Source organism: Neopelma chrysocephalum, unplaced genomic scaffold (genome assembly GCF_003984885.1).
Source record: "Neopelma chrysocephalum unplaced genomic scaffold, ASM398488v2 Primary Assembly neopelma1_96845, whole genome shotgun sequence".
Classification (NCBI taxonomy): Eukaryota; Metazoa; Chordata; class Aves; order Passeriformes; family Pipridae; genus Neopelma; species Neopelma chrysocephalum.
The window spans coordinates 1,146,745-1,157,698 of record NW_020925488.1 but is presented as its reverse complement, the minus strand read 5'-3'; the positions used below and the strand labels follow the sequence as shown (position 1 = coordinate 1,157,698).

Here is a 10,954-nt window from a genome sequence, read left to right as displayed (position 1 = left end):
GATGCTGCTCCGGCATCCCAGTGCTGGAAACAAAATTCTGAAGCGGGCGGGAGGGGTTTGAAGCGGTCCCCGCTGCCCTGTGCTGAATTGGGCCTGCAAAGGTGATAATCGCAGAATGATGGAGTTGTCAGGATCGGAAGGGGCCTCTGGAGACCACCCAGTCCAATCCCCCTGCCCAGGCAGGATCATCTGGAGCAGGTGACATAGGAACGCATTCAAGTGGGTTTGGAATGTCTCCAGAGAGGGAGACATTCCGATCTGGAGCAGGGCAGACTGTTCCAGTGCTCTGCCACCCTCGATGTAAATAAATTCTTCCTCACGGTGAGTTGGAACTTCTTGTGTCTTAATTTATGGCCATTGTCCCTTAGGATGCAGCTCCAGCATCCCAGTACTGGAAGCAAACCAGAGTGAAACAGTCCCCCTGCCCTGTGCTGAACTAGGCCTGCCAAGGGGTTAATGCCCAGCCCCAACCTCCACCTGATCTTGCTGGGCAGAGCTCTGGAGTTTCTGGAAAAAAACGAGCAATCTTTGCCGTGGGAAGCCAGGGAAGGGGCTCCCTGCCACAGCTGTGGTGCAGAGGGAGCCTGATGGAAGGCAGCCTGAGTTCCAGTTCTGGGCTCCTCACTGCAAGAGAGACAAGGAGCTCCTGCAGAGAGTCCAGCAGAGGGCAACAAAGATGATTAAGGGACTGGAGCGTCCTCTGAGGAAAGGCTGAGGGAGCTGGGCCTGTTCATCCTGGAGTAGAGACAACTGAGAGGGAACCTCATCAACATCTATAAGCATCTGAGATGTCAGAGGACAGAGCCAGGCTCTGCTCGGTGGTGCTGAGCAACAGGACAAGAGGCAACGGGCAGAAAGTGATGCACAGGAAGTTCCACCTGAACATGAGGAAGAACTTCTTTACTGTGTGGGTGACTGAGCACAGGAACAAGTTACCCAGAGTGGATGTGGAGTCACTCTCACTGGAAATATTTAAGAAGCATCTGGACATAGTCCTGTGTCGTGTGCTGTAGGATGGCCCACCTTGAGCAGGCAAGTTGGACCAGATGAGCCACTGTGGTTTCTTCCAACCTGACCCATTCTGGGATACTGTAAGGAGAGCGACACAGCGTATGAAACGTGTGTGAAAGGGTGGATTTGTATTGGAAGAGCGTAGGGATTGATGTTCTTTGGGGAGAGCTGAAAGGTCTCAGTCTTGGAGGATTGCAGCACCTGGATAGCTGGGGAATGGATGTATAAAGCACTTGGCACCTGGACTGGTGACACGTGCTGTCTCTGGGCAGTGGCCAAGTGCTAAATCACACCACAGTCACAAATCACACCACAATCCCAAATCACACCACAGTCACAAATCACAATCACAAAAAATATTCTTTCCAGGCCACTTCCGTTGTCACCAAGCCAGGTGTTGCCACCTTAGAATGGATGGTTGTTTTTTCCCAGCCAGCTAAATTTCTTGTTGGGTTTGCTGTGCCTACAGGGCTGCCGGTTGCGCTCCCTACCCTGCCTCTGGAACTCACTGTCCTCTACAACTCCCTGCTTTTCACTTTGGGAGCATCCGACTCTGCCATCGAGGGACAAGCAGATGGAATACGCCAGGGGCTCCTCAGGGGTAAGGAGGTGATCCTCTGTATGGGGACTCCTCGGGGTGAGGGGAGCATTCTCTGTGCTCTGGAGATATGTGGTGGGAGCAGACATGCCTGGCTCTGCCTGGAAGGGCTGGAGAGGGGGGGGAGCAGTGGGCAGGCACACCTGGCTCCACCAGGAAGGGCTGGAGGTGAGGTGGCCTGTGGCCAAGGATGATGTGCAGCTGCCTGCCTGCTGCTCCCTGCAGGGATGGGCCAGAGGTCTTAAGGGAAACAAGAGTTTTCAAGGTGTAAGGTGCCAAGTCACAAGCGAAGCTTTGGTGACAGTAGAAAATTAAATGTTTTCCTTAATTATGATATGCTGGCTTCAAAGAAAACCCAGTGAAATAGGCTGCAGGTCAGAGGTGGATCTGCAGTGTTGGTACATGCTTACCGAGGGCAAGTGACCTCAAGAGGACTCGGCAGAACTGGAGTTGTAGCTCTGAGCCGTGTGTTGTCTCCTGAGTGTGCTGCTGTCAACTCCATTCTCTGAGAGCTTGGTTTCTGTACTGCTGAGGCCAGGCCAGCCCTGCAACCCCACTCCTTCCCTTGCTACGAGGAGCCCATGCTTGCTTGAGGCTTTCTTCCCTCTTGTGGGAGGGTGTCCATCTTGTCTCATGGCTTTCATGGCTGTGGGTATTTTTGCCTGATTTGTTTTTTTTTTTCAGTTCTGGAGGCTTGTGGGGTCTGTGGACAGGATCTCAGCACAGAGGAGCTGTGGCAAAAGGTGCTGCAGGAGGTAACAGTGGAGGAGCTGCAGGCACCTCTGCACCGACTGGGGGCCCTGCAGGCAGCCTGGTGGTTGGCAGCTGGACGCCTGGGAAGCATTGCTGGCCTCTTCCGGCTCCTGAGCACTGCTGAGGTAATTGGACATGGGCAGACGCTGGCAGAGCCTGCATAAATATTGTGTTTGTCATGAAACCCACTCTGCAAAATGTTGTTGTGGCATTTGGACACCTGAAACCATCAGTGCTGCCCAGTCAGCATGAGTAATGCTCTCCCTGGTGTTCCAGCATAGCCTAATGGCCCTGAGTGCGTTAATGGATCCCAGAATATTCTGCCTGTTGGGGCCCTGGGACCTCTGTGTGTGAGACAGGAGATTTGGGCAGGCTGGAATGGGGCTGCAGATGGACTTGTAGACTCTGTAGGGAACAATCTGTGGGCAGTTGGATGCAGAGGAACCTTCCTGCTGATTAGGAGGCTGCTGAGGGGTCCCACCTTTCTGAAGGCATTCCAACAGCACTTGGATCTGCCTTGCCAGGAGCCTCTTGAGGTGAACCCCACTCTGAGGTGGGGAGGTGCTGCCCCAGGCCAGGCAGGAGTCAATGCAGTGACGGGGTTGTATCTGAAGTGAGTAGGTGGTAGGACATTGCTTCCCAGTGCAGACAGCAATGTCAAAGGGTTTAGTGTTTCCCTGTGCTCTTGGATCAGTGTTTTCTGCTTCCCTGCAGCATTCCCTGCTCTCTGTCCTCTTGTGTTCACAGGACACAGGAAGAGGTTGCTGCAGTGAGGGGCAGAATGAGATCCTGTCCCTGCTGAAGACATGGCAAGTCCCTGCTGAGGGGGCCAGCCTGCCTCTGCTACAGAGTGCTGAGGACTTGAAGGAGATCCTCTGCACTGCAGCAGCCTTCCTGCAAGGTTTGTGTGGCAAAAGTACTCAGCTTCCCACTGCTCTCCAGTCCCAGGACCCCCTTACCCTGTCCTTATCATGCTTTCTCTTCCCAAGCAAACTGGCCCTTGGTGTTTTCTGGGCTGTTCCTTTGGAAGAAGCCTGTGCTGAGCCTCTGAGTTTCAACTTTTCCATTCCATATTCTAAGAGCTTCCCTGCTTTTACTCCAGCTGATCCTTTCTCCACACTGTCACAGGGCTCTGCTGCCTGTCTGTGACTTTGCGTAGGTGTCTGGGCCCTGCAGTGATCTTAAAGCAGAAGGCTGTCAGGGGACTTGTGAGGATTCTCCTTTCTTCTGTCTGTCTTCCTGCATGTGCCTCGTTGCAAGCACGTTGTTCCTGTCAGATTATGGTGCTGCAAGAGCCACACAAAGCTGTTGTAGACTGGTGTCACAGCAGGCAAAGGATCTCATGTGACTGCTGTGTTCTGTCCCACTTGTTGTTTTCTCTCCTTCACTGTTTTGACAACCCCAGCAGCTCTGGGGGCAGCCAGTCCTGCCTTACTGTGCTCAGGCTCGTGTGGGGCCTTCCTGCCAGGAGGCAGGGCAGGAGCTCCAGCCCACAGACCCAGAGCCAAAATGCTCAAGGCTGCCACCAGCACTTCCAACAGGGAGGTGGCAGATGTGAGTATGTGAGACCAGCCTCAGAGGGAAGCTTGAAAAGAGGACTGGAAGAAAAGCGAATAACTAGTTGTGATAAATATTAATGTCTTAAGATCCCAAAGCATCCTGCTGGGAAGTGGCCCAGATGTGCTGGAAAGATTCTGAGATCCTGTGTGTGTGCTTCCCCATCTGCACCTCTGTCACTGTGGATGAATGTGGAGGTGAACCTGCCCAGCACCTACCTCTGTCCTTGTTCTGGGCCAAGGCAGATATTTTGGTTTCTTGGCTTAAAGCTCCTGTTGTTTCTGCTGGACATTTCCATCGAGTGACTTGTTCTCTTGCAGTGCCATCAAAGCAAAGATGGCAGCTTGGGACCATTCTGCTGTGCATTGCTGGATTTGGAGGGGGTCAGGCAGGTCTCTATGGCACTGGGAAGAAAAGGGCACCATGCTTGTTTGGGGACCGGGGAGGGCAGAAAGGCGAGCCACAGAGATGTTGGGTCTGTCCTAGGGCTGCAGGAGCTGGAGACTGGGAACTTCCCCACTGCCCTCTCCCTCCTTCAGGAAGCTGCAAGAGGATTCTGCTCCAAGAAAGTCCTGGCTCAGATCTACACCTGCCTCGGCTGCTGTGCCCAGCGAATGGTAACGACAGCAGGGAGGGGAAAAGCATCTCAGAGCAGGGTGGGGAAGCTCAGGCTGATGCCCACACTGCCTCTCCATGGTCCTGGGCCACTTCAGGGTGGCAGGGTCCTGAGCAGAAGTTGCCCTCGTGGCCCCAGCCTCCTTGGACAGGCTGCAAAATCCAGGCAGGGATTTTGGCTGAGCACAAAGGGCTGCAGAGACAGATCAAAAACCAACCTGAGGAAGGCTGCCTTTGGCTGAAGTGCTGCTCTTGCTTAGTGGGGATCTCTGGGGAAGCAGAGCAGGGGTCTGGATCCCACCAAATAGTAAAGATATGCTTGCAACATGCATCTCTTTCCATCCAACCAGGGCAAGCCTCAGACAGCCCTTCAGCACCTGAAACGGGCCCTCCAGGTCGACTTCCAGTGCCTCTCTGCCCTGTCCCACGCGGCAGCAGTGTACCATGAACTGGGAGAGACTGATACAGAGCTGCAGGCCCTGGCTCTGCTCTATGAGGTTTGTCTGATTCCTCTAGTTCTGGATTGTTTTTTTGCCCAGCAGAGCCTGCACAGAGCTTCAAGCAGGCTTCTGGTTTCTTGGGGTCCCCAAATTAGGCTACAGCAATCCAGGCACGGTGCTGCTTTCAGACCGTGGGCAGGAAGAAGCCCAGCGAGATCTGAAATTCCTGCTCAGCACCTGGTGGTTGGATATGGCTAGATATTGTGTCCCAGTTCGTGTTCTTGGTGGCTTGGGAGAAGAGGTTGTAGTCTCAGGTCAGAAAGTATCGGTCTCTTAAAGTATATGATAGTAAAGAGGCCTTTACAGCCAGATTGTGGCTCTGAGGGGGTGTGCATTAGCTGTATCAACCTGCCTGGGAGAGCAGGTAACAGCGGTAGACAATGAGTTATCTCTTTAGCTGTTTGAAATCTGTAAGGTACAAACAGAGCTGTGGAGAGGGATCTCTCTCCTTAGAATGACCTGAGATCTGATCTAACTAGGTCTGTGGATGTAATGGGAGATGGTGTTCCAGGCAGCTCAGAGCACCTTGAACTAAACACCTGAGGTGATCTGGGTGATCTTGCAAATCTTCTGGCACCATGTGGAGATCAGGAGTCTGCCTGATCTGTGTGTGAGTAATCCTGATGGCTCTTCCTGGAAGTGGCTGTGAGAAAAAGTAGCTGTGCTTGTGATGTGCAGAACTTGTGCTCACCTGGGTGCATCTCCAGATGCCAGAAGAGACAAGTGGTTGCAGCTGCATGAGATTTGACCAGTATGGTGTTGACCATATTCTCTGTTCCTGTTTTAACAGGCTCTGGAAAAAAAACCTCCAGCAGCTGCTTCCTCCAGTCCCGATACCCTAATCCAAACAGAGCTGCTTGTCCACACACCAACACTCACTTCTCTCCTTCGCCATTGCCACCCCTCTGAAGTGAAGTACCTGCTGGCACAGCGGTGTCTCCAGGATGGGAGGTAACAGTGCCTCTGGTGTGCTTGCAGGATGCTGCTTGTTTGGGCTCTGCAGCTTTCCCTGTGCTCCTGGAAATGGTCCAGTTCAGTACTGCTGTTGTAGGTCTGCTCAAAGCATGGATGGTTGTGACCAGAGCAAGTGTGGTGCATGGAAAGCCTATGGGCTGGCAATCCAGCTTCCACCTGGCTGCTGGCACTTTTGGGGCTCCCTCTGCTCCTTCCACCATGTGTCCTGTCCCTGTTGCAGGGTGGCTGATGCAGTGGAACATTACCTGGATTTTCTGGCTCTGCTTCAGGAGGGTCTCCAGCAGCAGGTAGGGGTCCTGGTGAGCTCCCTTGGTGATTTGGTAGATGAGGTTTGAATCTCCATCCCAAGGCCTGGGCCCAGGTGTCATCCCTGGACTCCAGGTTTCAGTGTCTAGTTTGAGATGTAAAAGAAACTGGCCCCCCTGACTTGTGGCACGTCTGCCTTTGGATTCACACCAGAGAGCACTTGCTACTGCTGTTTGGAGAAATAGCTTCCCCTTCCCCCCAAAGCTGTCAGCCTGATTTTGGATGTCCTTCACTTCCAGAGTAGGGATTTGCTGCTTTGACTCTGCTGAGCTGTGAGTCCTTCACAGCTTCTGCCTGCTCTCCCAGGCTCCAGTGTCTGTGGGAGTGGGCCTGAGCTTTGCTGGGAGCAGCTCTGTGTTCCCAGGTGGGATTGCTCTGGCTGGCTGGGCGCTGCAGTTCTGCAGCACTGACATTGCCTTTGTTCCCCAGGTGCCCCTGGATGGTAGCTCAACTCTACCCAGGATCCCAGAGGTTTTCCTGGAAGCAGCATCCGCCTTGGAGCAGGCTGGGAGGCACCAGGACGCCATAACCGTGTGCGAAGAGGTCATCAGACGGACGACTGACCTGATCCCACGGATGTTACGAGTGGAGGAGAGGCTGGAGCAGCCAGAGTGCCCATCACCAGGGGCAGGGCTGGCGGGGGAACTCCTGTCCCAGAAGAAGGAGAGTCTGTGCTGCCTTGCCTGGAGAACAGCTGGATACCTGCACCAGGGCTGGGCATGGGCCAAGCTGGGCAAGAGCAAGGAGGCCATAACGCAGTTCAGCAGGTGACGAAGCCTCGCTGGGAAGAAGGAGCCTCCCCAGCAGGCAGCACTGGCTGGCAGGGCCAGGGCAGAGCACAGCACTGTACCAGGGCTGGCCTGGCAACACTCCTGACAGCCCAGGAGTGGCTCCAAACCTCCTCCTCCTCCCTCCCACAGGTGCCTCAGCGATCTCCTGCGAGTCCAGCTTCATGGGCCTGGCATTGAACCAATAGGTGAGGACCTGTGTGGGGCCAGGCTGGATCAGGATCCATGTGCTTGGCAGCAGTGGGTACAGGAGCAAGGTGGAGAGCCCAGCATCACCTCTGTCCCAGAGTGCTGAGCTCTGTGCCATGCTGAATCCTCTGAAGAGCCTGGCTGGTTTCGTTGGAGCAGGGTTTGGCCTCAACTCTGCCTCCTTCTTCACTGTCTAGGCAACAGTTGAATGGGCTGTGAACTAGGAAGCTTCTCCAATTCAGATTTCAGGGAAAAGATTTGTGCCAGTTGTGCAGATGGGCAGACAAAGGTCGGGCTGCTGCTGAGGTCACTGATCACCACTGCCATGTAACATTCTGAGCTCTTGGCATTCTTCACTCTCCCCCTCTGCTGCCTCCTGGCCTTTTCCAGCCTGGCAGAGGGGCTGAGCATTGCCATCTGTCTGGGGAACTGGAAGATGAGCGGCCCAAGTAAATCTTTGGCTTGTCCTGACTGCTAACCTGGCTCAGCCTGCTGGGACTAGGGAGGGAATGCCTGGAAGATGCTGTCTCCAGGTGCACGTGTCTTTCTGTGGCAGAGAATGTCCCGCCAGAGGTGGAGGTGCTCCAGAAAATCAGGTTGCTCTCTCTCATCGGGCGAGGTACGCAGTTTCTGGAGCTGGGGAGGCACAAAGAAGCCCTGCTGGATTTCCAGCATGGTTTGCAGATCTCTCCAGGTAAGAGGCTGTTCCTTTTCCTCATTTTGGTGAGGAACAGAGGGGATTTCCACAAATTTGTCCTGGCCTGCTTTGCTGTCTTCAGCAGGAAGTCCTTATGCTTTAGACCACACTTACTTGGGTGTCAAAGACTACAGTAGGGCCACTAGAAATGTTACATACTAGAGATGCTTCTGTGGGGCCTGGCCAGCTCACTGCCCTGGAGAAACAGACCAAAACTATTGTCAGAAGAGTATATCAGAACCCTGGCAACAACCTGTGCCCTGAGACAGCTTGGAAATTTCTCTTCCTGCCCCAACCCCAGCCTGGTACAGCCAACTTTCTCCCAGACAGGTCTGCTTTCCCAGAGCAGCGGAACTGGAGTTGTGCTCCATCTGAGGAAGCAGCATGTCCATGCCTGGCAGTATAAAAGCCTGTGAGGGCAGTACACATGTCTCGAGCCCAGCCAAGGCATGGCTGGTGCTGCTCCCAGGGTGATCTCTCCTGTTAGTGCTCCGGCTGTGCTGCAAAGGTGTGAGCTTCACCAGAATCTGCCAAACCTGCTGGTCCCAGTCCTGACAGTGGCTCCCTCCCTTTGGGGGTGCAGACATGCCTGCAGGGAAAATCCCAACCTGTGTCCAAGGAGAGGTGTGGCACGCTGTGCTGCAGGGATGATGCCATCTGTCTGCCTTGGCTGCCAGCCCCGAGGTTAATTAGAGCCTGTGACACAGCAAGACAGTCTCCTCCATATTACATCAGCTTTCCTCACGCTCACCCACCTTGTCTGGCTTCTAAGCTCCTTTTGCAACACCCTGCAGGTCACAGGAGTGCTGAGGACCTGCTCCTCCCCTGCTAAGGGCTGATCCTCCTTCATGTCTTGCAGGTGACCCAGCTGCTGCCTCCTACCTGGTGCAGGCCTTGTGGAAACTGGACCGAAAGCAGGAGGCAGCTGCTCAGTGGCAGAAATTGTCCCAGAGCTCCCCAGGGGAGCAGGAAGGGAAGGGAAGGTGTGTAGAGAGAAGGGTGGGATTTCACCTCCAGCAGCACAAATGGCGTGTCAGGCTGTGGTGATAGTTTAGCTCAGCTCCTCCTCACCTGTGCCCACACCTCAGATGTGTCTGAGGAGCTTCTCCCTGCAGCTGCTCTGAGGGGCCACGGGCTCTGGCTCTGCAGGGACTCCCCAGGGCACAAAAGAGCTCGTGTGGAGCCAGATGGGGGGGGCAGAGGCTGGCGGAGAGCAGAGGGCTCTGCAGAACAAACTTCCTAGTCAGACATGTCCCCTTCTCTTTCAGGCCCCTCCCTTTGTACCTGGTTTCGTGTCTGGAGCAGGCCATGTTCCCACACAGTGAAACTCTTGCCAGCACTGTACAGGATTACCTCGGGACAGCAGCCCAGGACACCTCAAGCTGACCTGGTCAGTCTCTGGGCTGGCACGAGGCCTTTAATCACTCTTTCAAGACTCAGAATTACTCTTGGATAAAACTTGATTCCCAAAGGACTGAAACAGATCATCTTTTCTAATAAAAGCCTCAGCTCTACTTAGTTTTAGGCTTTTCTGTGCTGTTTTTCCAGAAGGAAACATTGCAGTCATGGTCTTGTTGCTGCCTGGAGCTGTACCCGGGGTGTACCGGAGATCAAGGGCAGAGATATCCTCATCCTTTGTGCCAGCTCTGTGCTCCAGGCTCCAGGGACCTGGAGTTCTGTCCTATCTCTGCTTTGTGTCCTGGCCTTTTGCTCAGTTGCTGCAGTTTGGAGCCCAGAGAAGGGGTTTTGGCTGAAGCACACAGCTCTGAGGTCTAAATTCCACATGGAATTTCACATGGGAGCAGGGTCCGGACATGTGCCTGTGTGTCCCTGGTGTGTCCCAAATCTGTGGCCCCTCTGTAACAAATGATCAGGGGTGAAGAAACACCTGCCCCTGCCCAGTGCTTGGTGCAGCTCATTTCAGGTGAGAAAGGTCCCTTGGCACATAATCTGAGCCTTTGTCAAGCCTTGCCTCCCACAAGATAAAAGGGATGTTTGGGAGCTGCTGGCAAAGGATGAGTTAGGAGAGAGGACATGACAGAGCTCAGGAGAAGCATGAGGCAGTAGCTGCTGAAGCCTCTTAGCACTGGAGGGACAGAGGGGCTTTGGGTGGGCTTTTTTCTGCAGTTCCTTTGGGAAAACAGCTGGCCATATCCTGGGCTGCATCCAAAGCAGGGTGGGCAGCAGGGCGAGGGAGGTAATTCAGCTCTGCTCTGGTGAGACCCACCTGGAGCACTGCATCCAGCTCTGGGGTCCCCAGCACAGGATAGGACACGGACCTGTTGAAGTGAGTCCAGAGGAGAGACACCAAGATGATCAAAGGGATGGATCACCTCTCCTACAAGGAAAGGCTGGGAGAGTTTGAATTGTTCAGCCTGGAGAAAGCTCCAGGGAGACTTTCCATACCCTCAAGGGGCTGCAAGAGATCTGGAGAGGGACTTTTGAAAGAGACATGGAGTGACAGGATGGGGGTTGACTGCTTTAAAGTGACAGAGGGCAGGGTTAGATGAGGTTTTGGGAATAAATTCTTCCCTGTGAGGGTGGTTTCCCCCAGGCACAGGTTGCCCAAGGAAGCTGTGGCTGCCCCATCCCTGGCAGTGTTCAAGGCCAGGCTGGATGGAGTTCTGAGCAACTGGATCTGGTGGAAGGTGTCCCTGCCCATGGCAGGCGGTTGGAACCAGATGATCTTCAGGGTTCCTCCCATCCCAGGGCCTTCCACGATCCCACGGGCAGGACCGCGGGAGCCCCGGGTGGCGGGAATAGCTCCGCGTGCGCGCCCCGCCGCTCCTCATTGGCCCTTCCCCGGGGCACCACCCAATCGCGGGGCGCGGGCGGTCTCGGGGGCGGGACTTCCTGCCCGCATGTTCCCGTCGGTGGCTCTTCGCCTTTGGCCGCCCGGACGCTGTCATTCAGCTGAACGCCGCGCTTCGATTGGCTGCGAGGAGCGGCGCCTGGCTCGCGGCGA

General features: G+C 54.7%; 1 protein-coding gene across 5 annotated transcripts; it reads left to right on the top strand.

The window, feature by feature from the left end:
- The first annotated feature begins 853 nt into the window (after positions 1-853).
- FANCG (FA complementation group G) lies at positions 854-9,507 on the top strand. Of its 5 annotated transcripts, none has more exons than XM_027670371.1 (12): positions 854-1,612; positions 2,294-2,487; positions 3,110-3,263; positions 4,406-4,536; positions 4,885-5,031; positions 5,825-5,985; positions 6,230-6,296; positions 6,745-7,082; positions 7,236-7,291; positions 7,849-7,986; positions 8,849-8,972; positions 9,258-9,475. In XM_027670371.1, exons 1-12 carry the CDS (start codon positions 1,426-1,428, stop codon positions 9,373-9,375), a joined length of 1,815 nt encoding a protein of 604 aa, XP_027526172.1. In that variant the 5' UTR covers positions 854-1,425; the 3' UTR covers positions 9,376-9,475. The 5 variants fall into 5 exon arrangements, with proteins under 5 accessions (XP_027526172.1, XP_027526169.1, XP_027526171.1 ...); XM_027670368.1 differs by having other exon boundaries at positions 8,849-9,017; XM_027670370.1 differs by having other exon boundaries at positions 3,110-3,278.
- The last annotated feature ends 1,447 nt before the right edge of the window (positions 9,508-10,954 follow it).